Below are 22,652 nucleotides of genomic sequence, written 5' to 3'. Positions count from 1 at the left end.
TTAAACCAGCAAAGGTTCCTCCCTAGAGGTTTGTGTTTTCCAGTTACTCCGGTACTCTGCATTTCTACTTTGCTATTTTATATGGATTTAAGAGAACTAACAAGAATAACTACAAGCACTGGAGTATAGAAACTAACTTGTACAAATAAGCCACCAAAATTACTCACACTGCCAACTTGACAAAAATGACACTAAAACTTTAACCTTCTCTGTGGAAAGAAAATACTCCTATCCATCTTGCCAAAGAGGAAGAAAAAAAGTCAAAGCAGTGAAACCTCTGGTGAGAATGAACACAGAAACCCATATGAGACTCCTGCTTCTGAGCAGCAATGGTACTGAGACCCTCAACCCACTTGGGATACTTAGCAGATAATTTACTATCTTGTCCCATGGACTATGGAAAATTACACTTCCTCGTACGTGAAATCTCTGCTCTACTTTACTGCTCACTGCTTTACATGTTGTCCAACTTGATCAGTAACGCACTGCGCTCCAATATTTCCAGGTTAAGAAAAGGTGTTTCAGTGGTCATACAAAGCAAGCACAGAAGGTCCTTTTACAGACACACAATGCTGCTTGCCACCACTTCTTGAGCTCTGGCTGTGAATTCTCATGCCCAGCCAGCTCCCTTACTTTCCCTCCTCCAACAGCTCCACCATGGAGCTCCAGCGCCCTGCTAACCATTGCTCTATCGCAGCCAGGGAGTTTTTTTTCTGGAAATTCCTGAAGCCTCTGCCTTGCTTTCCCCTGTGAGCAGGTCCAGCCAAAGAGACGGAATAAACACGGAGTGTTCACAAGGTATCAAGCAGCCCTTGCAAAAGAATCTGTCCAGAAAGTCCAAGCTCGACTTTTATGATGCAGATTCAATGATTCCTTCCTCCAAAAGAAGGTGCCAGAGAGTAGGACAGAAAGCATTTCACTACCATAGCTCAGGATGGATCTGAAACAAATCAAGGTGAATTGCTAAGAAGCTAGCACCCAGTTTTAAAGTATAAACTTAACATTAAATACAAAACAGGCAACAGAACAGCTGATTTTGTTCAAGAAGATAACAAATTCATGCAACTGGGAAGTCTGCTCCAAGTAATTCTTAAAACAATTTTCATAATTAAAAGTATTTCTATACCTATTATTTTTGTAGGTGTTGGGAAAGTAAGTTTCTTTAGTTGCTGACAAATCGAGTACACATGATTTATGGATTTAAATATGGAAAAAAAACAACACAACAATACACCTAGAACCTGTATGAAAGTACTACGCTATACTTCAAGCAGTCAACAAAAAGGTAGCTTAGACTAGTTTAAAAACAAAAAACAGGGCAAGCAAACACCACCTTCAGAATACTATAAATGATCCATCTCTGGAATTTTCCTTTGATTTTGTGTAGAGAACAATCTTTGACTTTTCGTCTTTTCATTAACTTACCACGAACTACCTCCCAATTAGCTCATGGGTTAGAAATATGACAGAAAAGTGCAGCTGAAATTTTTAAAGCATGAAGACTTACTGACAAGGATGCAGATTTCTGCCAGTCTGTTCTGACAAGCATTCATCTACAAAGCACTTTATCAATACTAAAGCAATCTATGCTGCTGTTACACCTTCACACCGACTTGCTGTGTCACACTGTATTCAAAACTCGGGCACCTACCACAGCTTCAGCAGAATACACAGCACTCCACAGAGCTATCCAGGAAAATCATGTTCCTTAGACTGAAATGTTTGTTGTTTTTATTAGCTGACTGCTTCACAAAAATGAAACTTTATACAGCCCAGCAATACAGAAAGGCAAATATTAGAAATGTATACACTTTCCCCCTAAAATTTATTTTTAAGGGAAAGATATAAAATGTTGACCTTTCGCAGTCTTTCCTTACAGGCCAAGAATTGCCTTGTTTAATTTTCTCTTTCTTTCAACTCTCATCTCCCCTTCTGCTCTTATACACTAAAGAAATATTTAAAAGCACCCTATGGCATGTCTACCATCACTGCACAAGCAGAATGTGCATATTCTGTTTAAAAACACTACCGTACTTGAAAATTCTGGAAAACTATTTAAGGTATTTTTAGAGTATTGATAAGTGAATAATCTTTCATTTAAAGAATTCCCATTAAGGAGCGATTGTTTTCCTTTCTGGGAATTTGCTGGTACCAGCCTAGGAACTCCACCCAGCAGCTTTGGGAGTTGTCTTTTCTTACTTAGTCATTCTGCCTTGGAAAGCCTCCAGCCAAAGATCCCAACCTGCAAGACCCTGTTTTTAAAAAGATAAACACTGTGATTTTTAGCTGCTAAGCATCATTTTTCTATCCACCCACTGATATTATGGTTAATATTTCCTTTTTATCTAGTAAGAGCTGTTACAATTCCCAGAAATAGCTTTTCCTCATAGATTTACATACCTTTCTCCTATTCTGACTCCAGAATGTTAAGCTTATAAGCTGAATGCATTGAAGACCAAACATCAAGAATCTTCTCACTCAATTTTTTATCCCACTAATATTATTCTGCTGTCAGCACCACTTCTGATTGTGTATCATTGTATAAAAGCCATGAAACAAACAGAGGATTTGCTCCTAAATACAAGAAGGAAAGAAGGGGGAGAGAAGCAGCAGGGTAGTGGCCAAAAGTACATTTATTTACCATTTGGTAACCATCATGTTTCATTGACATTTAGAAAGCAATCTTTTAGCTTTTAGTAATTGTCAACACAAGAGAAAACGTGTAAGTTTTACTAACAGAAACTTCAATATTAGTGTGTCCAAGGTCTTAGATAATTGAATTAAACCCTAGAACATTTCAAGCACAATGTATTTGTTTACTAGTTATCCCTTTATTAGTTTATACAGTCAACAAATGTAGCTGTTCAATGTTCTGGATTTTAATTAATTCCAACATTAAATTCTGATTCCTGGCACAAATTTGAAGAGATCAGACTGAAGAATATCAGAGCACGGAACACACTAGGTTCTATAAATATAATCTAGCTGACAACAGATAAATCTTTCCATAAGACTGGGTCATTGGAATACTAATTGCCAATTTTCCTCCTCTGAGAGCAAGGAAAAGTCAGTACATTGGTAAAATTAAATTGTTGGTTTCAATAAAAATACTTTATTTCTCAACAGCTCAGATTTGGCAGCAAGATCTCATATAACATCATTTACACCTGATTGTGTTTCACTTCCAATTTTTTAATCCTGCAAGGTAAAACGCAAATACTCATGAAAGGGGCATGCAACTAATGCCAAAGTTTCAATTACAGACCTTCCTATTTGGCAGCAGCAAGTCGGGACTTGCAAGCCATCTTCTCTTCCTTCAAATCACCGTGCTTACTAAAGGAGCAAAGAAACCTAGAGATACTATTAGCACTTAAGTGCCTGTTTATCCTTAAATGCTGCAGATGATGCTATATCTAAGCACGTAGCATTCACAAGGAAAAGACACTTCTTCATCCTCTTTTATAGAAATGCAAACAAAATAAAACAAACAAGAGAAGAACTGTCACAGAGAATGATCGAACTTGTGAGTTCATTCATTCTTTTGACTTCGTTTTAGTGTATATTTTTCCAAGTGCCCCCCCCCCATTGTATGGGATCATACCTACAGGCATAAAATAGTGGTGCATTTAAAAAAAGAAAGCTAAATTCTAAATAAATAAATAAAAACATCTGATTTGGAAATGGAAGAGCAGAAAACAGACAACGATGACCCTGAGCCCCCCAAAATACAGACATGCTCTCATAACTGTATTCTGAAGCATGAAGATATCACATGCAACTACTTCACCATATACTACACTTAGAAACCTGAATGTCTACGAACTTAATCTGTAATCATCAACACTGTCATGACTTTTGGGGGTTATCAAAGTTCTTCATTACAGGTCTGTGACAAAACAATCCCTTTTTAAGGTCACAGAAATGAGCATTTGATCAGATAAACAACAGATAACAGAACGCTCATACCCACTGAAAGCTACTTTTGGTTCTGAACAGCAGTTCAACAACGTGCACTTTGCCAACTCAGCCATCTCCCCAAAATACTTCTAACATTTCAAAAGTTCACAGGCAAAAACATGTTGTGTCTCTTTCGTCTTCTATCAAAAAAAAAAAAAAAAAAAAAAAAAAAAAAAGCAGAAATCTTTTTCCTTGCTCCAAAATTACACTGATCTGGGAAACAGCACAGCAGGATTTAATTTTGGACCAGCAACAGGTTTTAAGAGTCAAATACCCTCTAAAACATACAGTCTAAATGTATCTATACCAATATAATAACTTTACCAAGTTATTCCTCACATAAAAAAATCCTTATTAGAAGCTATTTTCTGAGACTTTGTTTATTCACTTGTCTATGGATGTGCTAATACTACTCTCGAGACACAATTTACTGGAAAACCATGTCCATTGGAGGGGTATTGTAGCACTCCTGCCCTAAGACATTACTGGTTTCACCTGTAACTACTTTTATATGTATAAATATACAAAATAGCTTTACACAAATGCACACACAGCATCTGAGAGCCTTTGCTCTAACTCAGAGAAATTTCACCAGAAGAATTCCAACAGAAGTTTAGGCAAATAACATGAATTCACAGATCCCTTCTCCTTTAGGAAGTAATTGTGAGGGTTGGGGGGGGAGGTTGAGCAAATTACCTCTTATGGGAGATCAGCAAAAAGTATCCCCCACAAAAGGCAGTGGTGAGGATCTTCAAGGAAGCATCCAACAACACCAAGCTTACACACGCATCTCTACGCTTCTTTGCTGCTGACAAAGAGCAAGGCTCTAGCACTGCGGAACCACAACTTTAGGTCTAAAGATGCTTTTTTTTTTTGGTGAAGGACATTACTGTTCAGTCAAGCTCGCCTTTATGTGCCACCATCCAGTGGGGAAGAAGCCCTCAAAGCATTAAGCTTACTGATCTCCTAAGCAGAGGGAATTGCTATTAAAAATGCTATTTAGACAGACGGGCATCTATGGAAGTCTGCTACACAGCCTCATCAAACTCATTAAAACTACCTTAAGTCCCAGGCTTGGGAGTGTAATCCCTTTAAGAAACCTGCAGACTAGGCTAGGAGAATAAAAGAGAGAGTGGGAACCGAGCTGAAAAATGCATGAACCCTGTTCAGCCAGCAGTCGGCAAGGGTAAAGGATCCCCCACCCAGTGCCCATCTTCTTAGGTATCCCACCAACGTCCTGCTGCACACTGGCTCCTGCTGACACCGAATTTAGGGAACTACACCCAGGCTTTGTCATTCAGGTCAGCGGGCAGCTGGACGGGGCACTGCTAGCCCTTCAGCCTCGACCTCCTCTGTATCAACTGCACTACAGCAACGGAGCTCTCCTCTTCGGGCTGCCCATGTGTAAAATTAACCACCTGTCTTGATGGCAGGCAATGGCTCAAGTGTGTGCCTCCCACCCGTGGCTGTGCCTCCCCCAGGAGCAAAGCTCTGCACCTCGCTCTTTTCTTCGGACAGTCCCAACAACTCATCTTCAACTTACAGGCACAAATGAAGAAGCACCTGGCAGAGCTGATCGCCTTTGAGGCTGTTTTCTTGCCTATGAAGCTGCCCCAGCCTGTGGGGAGACTGAGAAAAAAGCACAGGCTGAGGCTGTGCGATGCCACAGGCCTCTTATTTACAGAGACGCACAATAAAAAAAAAATAAATCATTTTTCAATGACGTGAAAAGGCTGCAAGGAGGGGGAATCGTGGAAGGGCACTGGACATGTTCTCCCCAGCAGCAGGATGGCACAGCCCTGTGCGGTGCTGGACGCGGGCCAAAAGGCTGCAGGAGGAGCCATGGCGCTGAGCTCCTGCCTCCAAAAATGCCATCCTTAGGCGAGCAGCACCTCACCTGCACGTGGCACCACGAGGCCCCACATGAAGACTCCCAGCACAGTGACTAGGCAAAACACAGAGACATAGAATCAGATGGTTCCCTATGGGGTCAAAGCAGAAAAACTGATTCTTATTAAGCTGCATTACCAGAGCGAAGCAGGAGCTCAATAATTTACAGCCAGAGACAAGCTAAGTGTCCATTAGCATTACTGCCTATGGATGCACGCTTTCTTTTGTTCCACATTTTTAAGGGCTCTGAGACCAAGTCTGGCTCCCTGTCTTTCCCTCTTCCTGGCTCTCCAGACCCCTTCCCTTCACTCCAAAGAGGAGCCTTTCCCCTCCTGCATCCCCTGTGCCCCCAGATCATGGGTAAAGAAGAAGGCAAGGTTATTTGCTGTGAATCTAGACACAGCAAACAATCTCTAATGGTATCCAGTACACTAAACTCAAGGCAATTTTAAGGAATTGTGAGGTCAGAGGCGATCCAAATTGTAGGAATGCATCAGAGCTGTATGCTCGCTCTTCAGACACATCAGCGGCTCCGTTTGGGAACAAAAGAGCCTGATTTTTTTATTTTTTAAATAGTTGTCTTTCAGCATCAGTAATCTTGAAAAGGGCAGACTTGAAACCAAACAAAAATGTAACATTAAGTACTAACACAGGAAAAAAATAAGCCAGATCAATCATCACAGAAAACCGGTCTCATGCTATAAATGGTGTCTGAACCTCCGTAAATGCGTTCGTGCCCTTTCTGCCTTCAGAAACCAACGCCGAGCGGCTAAGTCATTTGTGCCTCTTCCACTAATGAGCAGTGCACATCCCACTTCGGTCCCTCTTTTCTCCCAGACACGATGACCTCAGGAGCTGGCACTCATTTGACAAAATCCTATCCTGTGCGATCGTCCCCAGCTTCTGGAGGTTCAAAGAAACCATTACAACGCCTTTATTGACAGGTCAGGACTGGCTGTCCAAGCAGTCTCCACCAGAAACAGATGAGTAAGAGTATTTGAGTAGCGGCCTGGATTTTTTTGAAATGAATAGAGCTGTTTTATATTCAAGTTACCTGCACTCTTCACATGTACAGTTTTGAAAGGAGTCATGCAAAATTACTCCTCTTGCTCCCCAAACCTCCAAAGTGAGACTTGAGGTATTTTTTCAGATTGACAACATATGGAGTAGAAGGGGGGAATAATCACAGAACAAAACTAGGACACCAGACCAGGACCAGGGCCTCAAGGCAGCACTGATGGACCCTCCTCACCATGTCCCCAGCTTTGGGCTGGGCACTGGTGCTAGCTCCCCATCTCAGGAGATAACGGCGTAATCCCATTGGGATGAAGCAGGACCGTCGTCGTGTCTTTTACTCTTCCCCAAGGCTTTCATGTGAAGGGGGAAGGTGAGTGTAACGAGCTGCCAGCCACTCCTGCGGCTGACTAGCACCAGCCACCCAAGAGATGGTTGCACGATTTTGTATATATAAAGCTTGTAAAGCACTTTAGGAAGCTGTGGGATGAAAAGGACTATATAAACGTAAGATATTATTATTATTAAACCAGTGATCTGACAAGAAGAGACAGCTTTTCAAATCTGTACAACAGCTTGAGCTGAAGAGATCAGGGAGTCCAATTTGAAAAAATAATAATTTGAAACGAATCTGAGGATTAGAAGTGGCAGCTCTTTTGTGGATTCTCCATGGCAGGTAAATTTAGTAGGCTACTTTAATTTTGCATCGTTTTAACTCCTGGCAATGTCCTGTGCATTGAATCTGACAGAGAGACAGGGCGTTTGAAGCTGTCGTGGCTACATTTTAGTCTCCCAATTTTACAATCAGTGTTTGAATCTGCTGCTACAACTCCGGGTACAGAGATCAGAGGCTTATCAAAGAGGCATCCATTTCAAAGACAAGCAGCAGCTTTGACTTCATTCCTTCAATGCTTAAAATTCCTGAAAAAGCAGATGAGCATACCACAAAACAGGTCGGAAAGAAATCTCTCTATCAGCTGTAAACCTATTTCAGTATTAATTTTTTAAGGATCTATTTTGGTCTCACGTAAAATATGTGCATTTAGCCGAGATAATGCTCTCAACAGGTGAGCTTAATATATTCCTTTTTCTGTAACCAAAAAGTGCATTTTAAACAGGCCTATTGCTTTATCAACCATTAATTGAAGAACTACTTCATCCCGTTACCTCCCTTTTTTTGGACTAAAAATGTCTTCCTTTCCTAACAAAGCATCACTTCGGTTCTTTTATTGCTGCCCTGCTCTAACTGCATGGATGAGCCGAGCGCTCTGCAGGCAGCAGGACGTGCTGCTGGCAGTGAGCAGCATGCTTTAAATGCACGTCACTCCCCAGGACTGTGCCCAGCTGCAGCGTGCCCATGTCCACACTCGAGCCCTGACTTACAGCCCGAACCTTGGCTCTCGGTGACTGGGGTATCTCACCAGCATCCCCTCCGTCAGCTCAGCCCTGCTGGAACGGGGACCGGCTCTGCATAAGGGCAAGATGTGATGACAGGAGCAGCACGGTGAGGAGGGAAATCTTCAGACCTCACTTTTACTGTTGACAGCTCTTTCTCGTAAGCTGGAATAAATTTTTGTCTGCCTACCTGTACCACTGAGAGGAGTGAATGCCAAGGGTTTGCCTTCCTGCACACGCCACCCATCACCTAGACCTCTGTCCATCAGCCCCCAAGCCGAGGGCTCTGAGGAACAGGGATGGCACAGACCCAATGTGAGTTTCCCAGCTGAGCCCCACCCGACTATGGAGAGCATCTCAGGACGGCCCAATGGATTTAGGGTCCTGGAGGAAAATGCATGGATTTTGGATACCCCAGCTCCTGCTGAGTCCCTGTAGAGCAGTGACTGCAGCCCCAAGCTTGATTCCCCACAGATTCAGCACGTCTCATTTGCTCTCCCCACTTCTCCAGCTGCTCACCACCAGGAATCAAGAGGCACATGGGACCATCAGCAACAGGTCTGTTTGCCAGACCCAGCCTTTCAAGCTCCAGTGATACAGCAGGGGCCTGAAGCAGTTGGGAAACGTGGGAACCCTGTCCAAAATCCACAGTGGGAGCACTGGTCACGGGGAGGCAAGGACATGCCCTAAGCACACAGAAGAGCCCAGCTCTCGGTGCACAAACCACTGCTGATGCAGGACCAAGGCGTCTTAACTCATTCAGACACTTTCAACAAGCGCTCCTGGCACAGTCATGCACTAAAGTAAAAGCTTTGTGGCTTAAAATGAGCTTCCAGAACTGCAGAACGTTTCCAAGCCCCCTTCTCAAGCAGCATCTCACTTAGAAGCACCCGGGGGGCACACAGGGCTCCTGTGCTGCCCTGGCCATGCCCATCCGTGGCACAGCCCAAAGACCTGGCATCCACCACAAGCACAGGTCCTGTGCTGCAGCTTCCCAGAACTTTCTTTTGGAAAGTCAGTGCAAGCTCAAGAGAGAAATACCCACCCCTACGCTTAAAAAAAAAAAAAAAAAAAAAAAAAAAGGCACCAAAGTTGCCATAAATTAGCATTAGCGCTTCACAAATGGTGAAACCGCAATTTTATGGTTTTAAACAGAGACAAGGTGGAATGGTGAATGGTAGCAATGTATTTCAGATGAAAGCTTTCAAGCAGATGAGAAATAGTAACAGGAGTTGGAACCTGAGTAACTACGGTTGCATTAAATTATTCCATCTGCAAGTCCATTAAAATTTTTTAATGGTTTTGTATGGCTTTTATATTTATTGGGTGGGTTTACTCCTATGTGACTCATACATATTTATTACCAGGGTCCAGATAATGGTTATTAATAAAACTGCTTTTATTTGCATACTGTCTTGATGCTGGCCTAAATATTTACTACTTGACTATAAAATTAAAAAATCCTCAACAATTATAAATAGCACCAGGGATGCATCATAACTTTACTTTTTATACTTTTTGACTTTATTTTTCCCCCAAAATAAACAAAAACCAACCTGGTAAACCTATTATTTGTCTTTTCAAGTCCGGAAGACACTAATTCTTTCAAAGGCTTAAAGCACAATTTGTGTTGCGGAAGTAAGAAATCCAAAACTAAAAGCAAGCTAGTTTTTATAATTAAGAAAATACATATATTTCTACACATAATTATGAACAGTAACAAAAGCTCAGTATTAAAAAAGGTCCACTGAATCCCTGGAATTGTGCCTGCCAACTAAAACACCTACTATGAATTTAGTAATGGGTTATGCAAACATAAATTACAAGGCCAGACGTTTTAAAAGGAAAAAAAGTTGATTTATTGTCACATTGGAGACACGGCAGGATAGAAGCACAATTTCATTTTTCCATATATTCATCAACACTGCAGATGTGTTAATGCAAAAAGAATTCTAAAATAAAAGTGACTCTCAACTGCTCTAATTCTCATATGTCGTTTAATTTACTTAAAAATGGTTACCAGGAAGCTTTTTTTTTTTTTTTTTTTTTTAAGCAAGCAAAACATACTAGAACTATGGGAATGCAAACAGGTTTTAAAAGTATTTTACAAGTATTTCTCCTAAACATTTGCCTCAAGATTTCATCCAAAACTGACCATAAGAGAGCAATTCTCTGCAGAAAGTCTGCTGTTGTTTGTTGTTAATAGAAAAGCTTACAACTGTCATCTGTAACCTAGTCATTTTGTTTGTGAGCATTTGTACTCAACATATTAATCGTTTCTGCTCTTGTTTCAAGCAGATCCAACTTTTCACTTATCCGCTGTCAGAACAATGAAAAGAATCTCTCGTAACTGGCAACTATTATTAAAAGAGTTATTCATGACAACATAATAATTTTAATGAGAACAACATGTTCCTTTAATTACACCTGAATGACTTTGAGGTGGTCCAGTGGATGAACTCAAGTAGATTTACAGCATATTTGTTCACAAAGTAAAAAGGAAAAGTACTAATTGAAGACGTTTAATTATTTCTTCTTCTGGTAAATATGCATAGGAAGGAAGGGCTGGCATCATGCTTGCCTGTTATTTTTATAAGCTGCATCTTGAAAATAAGTCCACCTATTGCTCAAATGGCTCAAAGCAAATTTAGGAACTGAATTTCAGAACTGCTGTAAGTATCCAGCCTTATTTTTGTTCCATTTATATAACACACGGTTTCACACTTACCTTTAGAGACAGCGTAACACAGACCATAAGAATAGCTGTTAATTGGTGGTACCACAATGAGAAAAATCCCGGTTTTGCCAGCTAAATGAATTCAAATATTTGCCCTTTAAGAACTGTCAGTGATGCATTCAGCAAATCATGTCATTACTCTTAATGCACCTTTCTTTAAGCTACAACCATTCTTCAGGAGGAAGGATGATGCCCTATAGGAAATGGCCCATAAGATCAAGTTTTTTTCCTTCACCTTCAAGTTCTGGCCTTGAAAACCTTCTCCTCTTAAACCTCCACTCAACCTTCCCCTTCCTCCTTCTAGCAAAAGCAAGCACAACTCAAGAAAAACAAATTATTTGCTTTGTATCATTTTCATTCTCAGTGACAGGCGAAAAAAGTAGCAGGGCATGTTTAGCCAGGCAGATTAATCTGTAACTATTTACTTACAAGTATGTTTTCTTAAAAACTACAGAAATATCAAAAATATCTCCTTTTCCCCTCCTCTGCAATGGAAAATACAGCACTCCTGACATTACTGAAATCTAATACCTGCAACTGATGTTGCTACAAGAAAAATGCATTCTTCAACTGTCAAGCACTTTTAACTAGAAAAATGCTTAAATAGTATAAATCTAAATTATCTGAGCAACTGGCTTCAGAGTAATTAATTTCTTGAACCACGCTAACGCATTCAGTTGAATCAGATGTGTGTCCTTCTTGAGTATTTTTGGAGCTCTTGAATAAAGTAATCACCCATTTATTTTCAGCTTTATGGAAAGACTTTTGAGGTAAATGTGTTGTAGAAAATTGATTTTAGGTTTTATTTATTTATTAAGGAAATGGAGACAGAGATGGTATCTCAGTATCCTACATAACATGCTTTCAGACGAATGTTTCAAATTAATTTTTCTGCCTAGTAACATAAAATGCACGACCATTACTTCTGCAGGTGAAGGGAATTACTTTCCTAGCTTTCAGACTTCCCCAAATGCTGTTGTACAGTTACACAGTTATCCCTGAAATCCCACACACCAGCAACCTCCAAAATACAGACTCATTCTGCCAAAGCATCTTCTCCAGCCCTGTTACCTCAAAATAAACTAAAGGTTCGGCAGCCTGCCCACCTGCAGCCCTCGCTGCCATCTTCTCCCTGCTGAGCAAAGCAAAACCACTTGCTTTCGGAAAAGAAACCAGTCCTGGAGTTGCACTGAACACAGGAGAATTAAGCAGCCATACCAGAGAGAGCAAATAATGGATTGCAGGCGTTACAAAGGCTCGGTCCTTCCGAGCTCTTCTGCTGCCCAACACACTGAGCAAGAAGCACTGCGAGCAAGAAGCAGTGTGTGCACAGCAAACACCGTCTGCAGAGATGCTGGCTAAGCTTTCTGGGGGTGATAAAGCTTTTATTTTATTTTATTTTTTAAATAATGTCCTGTAATTATAGTAATTAGAATGGTCAACATGCATAAAAATGGAGGTCAGCTTTATGAGAATCCTAGAAAAATGCAACTATAAGTTACAATTCTTTTATTGTACCCTCACTTCCAATAAGGTGAAAAGGCAATGAGAGATCATCACACAGGAAAACATGTCAGAAACGCTGCTGTTTTTCCCATTAACAATTAGAATATTCTTAAGTCAAATATGTATTAAGTAATGACAATAAAATTATTGAGAACTCAAGAACAAAGATCTCCAGGATAAGGTTAGATCTGATTTAACCTTACTGACTCCTCCAGACTAGATTTTAGACTTTATTTTAAGGCATAGGGCTGTATTACACTAGTTTTCTGCAAGAAGATTCATAATAATAATATACTTCTTCATTTAGCTTTTGAAATAGCAAGCCATGCAGAACAAATTATCATAAATGGCATTTGCCTTGCAAACAGATTCTTCAGAAAATGTTAATAATCAATAAAAATATCGAAAGGGAGGACATTGCACCTAAATACCATTAGCCTGTATGTAAGGTATGCATCTAAGTTCCACACCTGCAAGTCACAGGTCTCTGCTCTTATAATCATGGTTTTTAACAGAAGGAAATGGTAATGTTTTTAAATTAATACGGAGAGTATCTTAAATTTAACCTTCTCTAAGGTTTTAAATACGTGAAGGATCTTAAAAATATAGAACAAGTTTATAACAGAATTGAAAGAACATTGATAGCTCCATTTGAGTCATACAAATTAATAGAAAAGATTCTTTTTGAACAAACTGCTTATCTGCAAATTCCTTTCTTTTACGCAAAAATCACTTAAACTCTCCTTTTCAAAATCATGAGAAGAGAGAAGAAAGGGAGAACTTAAGAAGCATTTCTACTCATTTTCTCCTACAGTAACTTTTAAGTACAGAAAGACGTTTAAAGGTGGTATTTTTTATTCCCTGCCATGTACTGAGACATCTACTATTTTCAAATTGTGTTAAGTACATTTAGTTGCATTATGGTAGCTAAACTTTACATAAACCTTATGTATGTTCTTTCCTACTCAGGACCCAAAATTAGCAGGATTCCCATATGTCCCTAGGGAAGGGGAGGAGGGAACATCCCCACACTACGCACTCTCAGGCACACTGGAAAAGAAAATCAAAGTTAAAAAAAGAAAAGAATAAAAAAGAGTAGAACAACCCAGCTCTAGATGGCAGCAAATCAATATTCACCCCTATATACACAGAAACTGAGAGCATCAAGTATTTTGAGACAGGCTGTGTATTTTCAGCTGTGTATTTTCTAGGCACATCATTATTTTCACTTCGTTACACTCTAGACCAAAGCTGACTGTGCAAAGTTGTTAGGAATCAACCACACTTCACTACCAACAATTAGAACAAGACTCCTCTCGTTTCAATAACTTATTCAACCGGCAGAATTAATATTCCTTTTTTTCTTCCTAAGTTTAATTTGATTATCTTTTTTTTTTTTTTGCAGAAACTAGCTAACTCAATAGAACAATCCAGAAACGCTGGAGACTAAGAATTTTAGATTTTTAAATTCTAAAAAATTGGGCCGTCGCTTAATAACTGAGATCATTTCCTTTCGTTAGAGTTGCAATTACAACGTTATTTTTGTATAATAAAGAGAGATCTTAAAAACATGCATCACCTTCATTTCTAACCTCATGAATAAAACTACTACAACTGCTATACTATTATTTTGGTAAAAAAAAAAAATTCAAAGAATATATTTCAAGGAGACTAAACTACACAGGCTCCTCTTTCGCTCCCTTTCGTGGCAGAGGCAGCATGGGGAGGTCACAGAGTAGGAGAGGGATGGTGGCAGTAGCTCAGGGAACAAGGGCAGCAAGGAAAGTCCAGGTTTTACATGGACTGGTCAAGTCACTCCTTACAGACTGACTGAGACAGCACAGAACTGACCACGTAAAATGATGTGTGTGCTGTAAATACATTTTACACTTACTAACACGTGTCCACACTTACAGGATTAAATACAGCAATCAGCATGGATGGTCCTGAGCAGCACCATCACTGTCACACCACAGGGCTTGTCCTTGTAACAGCACTGGGGGTTAGCTGCGTTGCTTCACGCAGTGCTAAGACATGGTTTTCATATGCTCATTTCTTTCTTTTCCTGGCACCTTCCAATTTTCCATCTTGCAGGGCATTTTAAATCTAGTTGCTTTGAGAGCATACTGTGCTGCCTATGCTTATAGGATCCTCCGTGTCCCTCAATAACTCCGCTCATCCAATCTTTAATCTGCTTTGCAAAATACAGGTGTCAATTTTAGCATTTAAAGGTAATCTTGGCTTTCTAAACCTTGCCGATAGAGTACATTCACAACCTAGAAACACTGAAGGGCAACAACAGTGAGGAACCAACAGTGCAAGTTCTCATCAGGAAAAACCAGAGTGACCAAAGCAAAAGCCTGCAGGGTGAGCTCCTCCAGCCGAGGGGGACACGGGCTGCGGGCATGGCAAGTTGCCCGGCTCTGCAGAGCTCACGCTCTCCCATTAGAAAGCTGGCCTCATCTTGCATTTCCCAAGAGCAGCCGGCCCAGACCTCTCTGGTTGCTTTTTTTTCCTGGACTCGACTTAACCACCTGTGTTGCAGGTGAGCCTGGTAATAATCAACATAATTCAGCAGTTACCTAGTTTACATGGCAAAACCATAAATGCTGTTTTCAGTTGGAATCGGTATTAAAAACAGGCTTAGAAGTGTTTGTTCAGGTGTTCACAAGACACTTTGAACAAAGGGAAAACTAATTTTCCGATTTCAAGTTCTTTGAATGGCGTGCACTCAGGTAGTCGTGGTGCCAGCTAACCCCATAACCTCATCCTGTAAGGCTGTGTGCAGAGCTGTGTTCATCCTTACCCAGCCTTCAAGGGCTCCTGAGACTTCCACTCCCCAGGTCTAAATTTGGACAGGAATCACCTGCTCCACTTTAAAATGTTTCCATGTATTACATGGCCATACCAGCACCCAGACCTGGTTACTGAGAAGCTGTGAGCTGTAGGACACACCTAAGCACGTGGAAATAACTTTCTGTTCCAAGAATGAAGAATGGGCAGTGCCATACGCCGCTCTCCACACTGGAATACATCTTGCCTTGGAAGTCAAAATCAAATGTGCAGCTACATAATGACTTTAGACAGTTAATGCAACAGTTAATACACTAGTAAGACTTGAAAATACTTACTACTCTTTTGGACCTGATGTAAAACGTATTTTCTTTTCCTGTTCCCATTTGGAAACAGAGGGACATGAGGAAAGGCATGGAGAGTTATAGATTAATCAGGTTTAAATATTATTGTCTTCCCTCCCTGCAAGTGTTTAACAAATTACTTATTTACTTCTTTTGGCATTTTTCACTGTTGTTGTTGACAAGGTTAAAAGTATGCCATGCCCGAAGTATTACATAAGCTTTTGAATGATTAAAACAGCAAAAGGTAAGCAAAAAGCAGTTACTCAACTAGGAATCTGGGTAGAAACCAAAGCAAAATTATCAACGTTAGGAAGTATCTTCACTTTGTGCCAAAAACTACTAACCTGCACAACCAGAATTATTTCAGAGAAAGAGAGAGATTAAAACAAAGCCAAAGACTGTCACTCAAATGCTTCTGTGTTCACACCAGAATCGGCATTCTAGGGCATGATGAATTAGACCAAGAATTTCACAGAGGTTAAAATACACAAAACGTAATGCAGTTACTCCCAACAGTTCAGGAATTATCACTGTAAGAAAATAATCTGATGCGGGGTGGCAATTCACATGACATATTTGGAGCTGCCTTCCAAATAACAGTCATGTAAAATGGATGTTTCAAGTAATCTCTTGGCCAGTCTCAGCCTTCCACGGTAGCTGCTCAAGATGGAACAAAATGAGCCTGAAAATACCCCAAAACATCTGTGGTAAGCAGATTTGATACAACTGCTTAAAAGACGTGACGGGTACGAAGTATTTTTGGAATAACAGGAATTACAAACTCTTCCTTAAAGTTTCTGCATATAACAGCCACCACCTAACTTTCTGCTCATGAGGTCCCCAACCACGAAATACTTCTTCCTAGATTTATGTCCCAGTATGCCTAGTCACAAATAGCGTTTTAATATATTTAAATACCAAGCCCTACAGTCATTCCTATAAACATAAAATATTATTATATTTCTTTTGCAGCAATTTGATCATTTGCAAAGATGACAGAAATGATCCAAACAGATCTGTCACATCTTTCTGGAAGTCTTCTGAAACAGCAGCATAAATATCCTCAACTTCACTTTTCTGCTACTCGGGAGATTGCTTACAGCAGACATTATGGAAAGTCTAGAGGACATCTCAGACAGCAATGGATAGGAAACTTGAGGCAATTGACACTTGTTTCCTGATTTATGGTGAGACTGGCTATGGCTAAGGGAAAGTGATGCTGGAACGGACTAAACCACTACTGCACCAACAGGGATGCATCCAGAATGAAAAAGAAAATGGAAAGTAGGGCTCTGAAACAGGTTATTACATTTAACATTTCCAGCCACATTTTTTATACCAAGAAATATATTTCTTCATCTTGGAAATTTAAATAAAGCTATATACTAGGTTACTTACTTATCTAAAGAACACTTCTGTAAACAGGCTGGTTTTCTATCACAGAATTCTTTCATTATTAAAAAAAAAAGGAAAGAAAAAAAGAGCATGCTTGATGTTTTACTAACATAAATGGATCAGTTCAAAAATGCCAGCGGCTGACTGTGTGTTTCCTACCAACCTTAGGGAAGTTTTCACCACATCAGGTTTTCAGACAAAGTTGCAATTTTGGAAAAAATCAGCTCAAAGAGTTATAACCTTGCGTCCTAACGTTCTCTTGTCCTCCAAAATGGTCTAAGCTTTGATTTAATCCATAGACTTTCTTTTTTGGGAGGACAGAAAACAGCTGAAGATGAATGCAGCAGTGTGCAAGGTTAAGAGTCTGTGTAGAAGTGAACGCTTTCAGCAAGGCCGGTTGGACACCATCTCACTTATCCCTGTGGTACTGCAGCTTTTGCTCCTACACATCTGTACCTACCACACCAATCACCTTGGATGGGACAGGGAGCCCCTGTCAGACCCAGCTCTGCTGAGCTAGGAGCAATGCCAGCATATCCAGTCTGTTAGAGCTGGCTGTTACTACAGTTCAGATACTCTCTTTTGATCCCATTTTCATTCTTGAATTCTGTCAGAGAAAGTAGAAGAGGAGTTGGATTGTGTTTGCTGCTCAGAAACAGGGCTGCAGAAAAAAACATCACAGCAGAGAGGAAAGAAGAAAATATCAAAAATCCATGCAAGCTTATAAAGGAATGTGGTTTCCTGGGAATCCCATGATGCAGGATCAAGATGTAGAATCTAGCACAGATTCAGATTTCCCCAAACGTTAGGGTTGTTCAGAGCCACTGTTTCGAACTTAGTCTGTGAATGAATAAAACAACTCAATTCCCTTCAAAAATATTACATGAAGGGCTAGGTAACTATATTTTATAAAAGTATTTTTAAAATTTTACCATCAAATGATTTAGCAGTGGAGGACGTTCACTCCATCTTGCTAACTGAAAAGAACTAATTGCATATTGTTTTCCCCACGATATCTCTTGAAGTGACGATACAGAATGCATAATTTTCCTCTGCACATCAACTCCCACTGAGCTACAAGGCCCTCTGTCAATGCTCTTAGAAGTGCAGTGTTGGAATTTTTTTTTTTTCCCCCGTCAGTAACCTTCTGCTCCATAAAAATAAAATTGGCCTAAAGAAACCATCCTGAGACAAATCTGTAAGCATGCTATCAGTTAGGAGCTGGCAGCTGCAGCCCCAGCCAGAAGAATCGGTCGTTTTCCTTACAGGAAGAAGCGGAAGGAAGCAGGAAACTCAAATAAGTTTTGAAGAATGAACTTAAGCTTCTAGCAAATAATTTGAAAATGTGGCCCCAGAAATCTACTTATTTTCTCAATTTTGTACAATTTCTTTATTCTTTCACTTCTCTCCATCCCCAGAGAGAACGGGGGAATCATTTTCCATCTGTAAGGGGAATCAACCAACTCCTTACCCTTTCAGAGATTTCATTTACTCTCCATATTCTTTTGCACCTACTTAAAGTTGCTCTTCTTCTTTTAAAGCTGCAGTCCCCAAATCTTCTCTTTTTTCAAAGAAGCAGAACTGCTTTCTGCCCCATGAAGCCTCCTCAGGGCATCAGTTAAGCAATCCCCCCTTTTCCCTCTCCCCATTCTGGGTCAGGCTCCCCCAGCATCTCTCCCTCTGTACCAAGAGGAAGCAAAGCAGTATCTGCTACTTGAGAAGCAGCAGTAAAGGTTAAAAGAGCCGCCTGCTGCTTCTCTCCCAGACAGTTCTTGGAAGGAACCCATACTTGTGTATCAGTTATCTGGAAGGGGCTTTGAAACCCTAGAACGCTCCTGGATGAACAAATTGCTGGCAGCCATTGGGAGAAAGGAAACACACAGAACAAAAAAGCCCTACACATTGCTACGCATTCATTACAGATAATGAGTTTATATGCATTTTCTGTACAATTATGCATACGTATGGGCAGGCAAACATTGCACAAGCTATCATAATCAGGGAAGAGTTTGAAAACTATCAGCTTCCTCCATGCAATGTTCACCTTTCCAAGGTCTGCCTAACATTGGTCCTGACACCTTTTACACACCACCTGGTACATGCGATGCACATCCTGTGAGTGGAGCTTCGTAAAGAGCTCAGCACTGACCTTGTTGCATTTCCAGTGAAATTAACAGCTGAACTTCATTTGATTTTTGGTGGAAAAATGAGCATCTTTGAAGTTATGCCCTTGATATAGATTTATTTAGGCAGCAAAATGTCACTTGCTACATCCAAGTGCTAAGAGAGTTAGGTTTAACTGAAGCAGAATTTTTTTTTTGCGGTTCTCCAGGTTTTAGATTATTACAAAATTTAGAGCAAGCCTGTTTGAAGTCTAGTGTTCATACTTCCTCTAAAAAGTCATCTTATATTTCAGTGCTTAAAGAATACAGAAGCTGCCTGAAGAGAAAGCCATCAAACTGAAGAAGTCTTAGTTAAGAAAATTATGGAAACAACACATTAAGAAAAGAACTCATATATATGTCTACTACTGCAAGAAGCTCCAAAGACTGGAATAGCTTTTCTCCTTACCTCTGGAGTGTTTTTCTTGAACTCGCGACTTTGCTCGATAAGTTTTTTCCTAGACTGCTCACTTTCATCTTGTCGGTTAGCCAATATTGTTGCTGTGGCATCGAGTTCTCTCTGTCAAGAAAAACAACAAAAAAAGGGACTACAGTTAGAGTTCTCATTATCACCAAAATAAAAATAAAAGCTTGTATGTCCATCACATCATCTGGAATATCGAGGCGGCTGGGCTGTACAGCAGTACAGAACAAAGCACCAAGCTTCCAGAAAAGAGACTCCTGTGTTAGCATCGAACGAAGGTCTGCAACCTTTTTCATTCCACCTTGCAGCCAAAATACCATTTTTCCTGAAAAGCATTCATGCCTTTATCACGACATTACTCACGCTAACAGCAGAGGAGTGCAATACACACCTCCTAATGCCTCCCCAAAGCGAGTGAGGATGACAAATCTTGAACACGTTCAAGCCGGGTTTATTTTCACATGCCTGCAGATACTGCATTTTGTCTTTGTGAGCTTTTCTGTGAAGAAAGTTATGACTAACTCGGCTACTGGTTAATCCTGTGCTTCTGCTTACACTGGTTATGCTTCAGTCACTCATCTGGTGAATGCCAGAGTATCTTCCAACAGCTTTCTACTCAGCTGAGCAGAAACGAGGCTTTCTACCAGGCTGAGTAGGCCCAGCCCAGAGCGTTATCCCCACCAGAGTTCCTTTGCTCTGGCCCACGCTTCGAGATGCCACCACAATGGATTGAATGGGTCACTTATCAGCACCGAAAGCAACAACACAGCCTTCCCTGTCAGCCTGTTCCCTTTCTGAGGTATTTCCATGTAGCAAGAAAAAAATAACAACTCGACTCAGCTATGGACACCGTTCCCAAATCACTCGGAGTTGTAAGCAAGGAGCTGTAAGAGGAATTTGGGCATTGTTTCCCCCCCATATTTATTTGAAATGAAGAAACAACTTGGCTGTGAGAAAGAAGTAGGTGAGAAGTGAGAGAAACCTGCCAGAGCAAGACACCAAGAAGGTCCTCTTGGTGGCCACCTCCACCACCAGACCCTGCAACCTCTTGCTGCCAGCCCAGCCAGCAGCACACAGCAGCCCAAAAACCTCTGCTTGCCTTCCCCTCCTGCTGCCTGACAGCCACCAGCCCGGTCATCTCCACACACATGAAAAAATGTGATAAAAAGAGGACAGATGCTGCTTATTTGAGATGTTAGTTTGAAAAGCTGACCGTGCACTGGGTCCTGCCTGTGGAACTGGGCAGCCAGTAGAAGGAAACAAAATGGGAAACCAAAGATTTGCTTCTTTCTGCTCTGCAGAGGTGTTGGAAGCAAGCACAGAAAGCAGGATCCACAGGACACCCGCTAAAATCCCTTGTGCTACAAGTTTACAGAAAAAAAAGGCAATTCAGCTCCTGCAGTTTTTCTAGATACTCCGTGAAAAAGCCTGGTCCCAAATTGTTATTTTTATTGAGGGTGAATCCTGTAACTTTCACCAACTGGATGGCCATGTGTTTTACATGGCTCCACGGAGTTTGACCTCTGGAAGAAAAAAAATAATCCCTTCTGCAGTTTCCAGCTCCAGAGAATCAATACTTTTTTCCCCTTTAAGTCTTTTATTTCTACTATGTATATGGACCACAGTTATCTTAATCCTTGGAAATAAGCTAAATACGACAAATGGATTTGAAGCTAGGCAGCACGCTGGAGCCAGTGACCTAAATATTGTCACCGTAAGGCTTTAAAAACACTGCATTTCTGACTTTGAGAGAAAAAAAATAGGGCAATATGTCCACCAGATCTTGGTTTGGAATTCTGTAACATATGTGAAATCTATTGCAGAAAAGTGGGAAATACTTAACAGTTGGATAAACCACATTTGAAATTCATCCCAGCTAAGTTTATGCAAGAAAAAAGAGCAACAGAAACCAATGTGGTTAAGCAGTACTATAAAGAGCAATATAACGGCTAAGCAGAAGGCTTTTAAAAAATATAAACAATCTGGTACGGCCGGCAACTTGGAAAACTATATTTAAAAAGGAAGCACACATTTAAAGCAAAGCAAAGAAAACACTAATCATGAAGCATGAGGGAATTGCAGTAGACCAACGAATCAAATGCTTGTTTTACAATACAGAGGGCTAGCAAGGCACTTCACAAATGGAAAAGCAGGTTTTTAAGACCCGTACTTCCAAGCTAAGAGACAAGAAAGAAAAAGAACTGGTTCAAAAAATAAATAAAGCCTACTTTGTGCTATTATGAAGAGTCAGGTGGTGAATGAAGAATACCCTCAACGCCCTCACTGCTTGATCAACACCAGTGCCACGGTGCCTTTACTGCAGGGACCTTCCCTTTTCTTTCAGAAACCCTTCTGGGCCAGGGACTGTAATTTCTCTTTACAAGACATTTCCTTCTGGGACATCTCTGGTACAGATATCATCAAGCAAAAATGCCAGCATGCAGCCACACTGAGCTGTTTGACACCAGGGGCTGAAGCCCAAAAGCTCAAAGATCTTGCAGAGATATTAAGTCTTCATAGTCATTGTCACAGTTAACAAGCCCCAAATCAAAACTATTTGAAAAATTGCTATTTTTTTCTTCCTTACTTGATCTCAACCACATGCACTACAAGCATCATTTATTCCAACAAAATAAAAAGACTTATCTTTCTGGCTTCTTTCCTCTTGCCCCAAAGTACCATCAATTTAGGGCAGCCAGTTCTCATTGCTTGAGCCACAGATGAGTGAGGAACCCCCTCCCAGGATTTCCACTTTGACCCATTTCAAGAAATTTACTGGGGGTGGGAGGGAGGCAGTGCGAAGAGAGGAGACAGGGAAGTCTTAGGTGCTTAAGCGCAGGAGTCATCAAAAGCAACCCTCAGAAAACAAAAATTAAAAGGTTTCTTTCATGCTATATAAAAAAAGAATCTAAGATGAGGAGGTCAGTCTGCTACCCACTGCAACAACAGTCCACAGATGACAGTCGGTCAAGCAGGACCAACAAGAGACTTCAGGTGAAGAGCAAAGGCAGAGGCACGAGGAGCATCCTGTGCTG

The 22,652-nt window shown here is 40.7% G+C and overlaps 1 protein-coding gene across 8 annotated transcripts in view; it reads right to left on the bottom strand.

Annotated features, from left to right (window-relative positions):
- CUX1 (cut like homeobox 1) overlaps positions 1-22,652 on the bottom strand; it is a 268,491-nt gene that overhangs the window by 200,297 nt on the left and 45,542 nt on the right. For all 8 annotated transcript variants that reach the window (XM_082776240.1, XM_082776233.1, XM_082776234.1 and 5 more), the window contains exon 2: positions 19,603-19,713. In XM_082776240.1, coding sequence (XP_082632366.1) covers positions 19,603-19,713 — 111 coding nt within the window. The remainder of the gene's footprint in view (positions 1-19,602; positions 19,714-22,652) is intronic.

The sequence above is a fragment of the Aythya marila genome (genome assembly GCF_965140915.1).
Source record: "Aythya marila genome assembly, chromosome: 20".
Classification (NCBI taxonomy): domain Eukaryota; kingdom Metazoa; phylum Chordata; class Aves; order Anseriformes; family Anatidae; genus Aythya; species Aythya marila.
The sequence above is the reverse complement of the archived record's forward strand: the minus strand, read 5'-3'. Positions and strand labels throughout refer to the sequence as shown.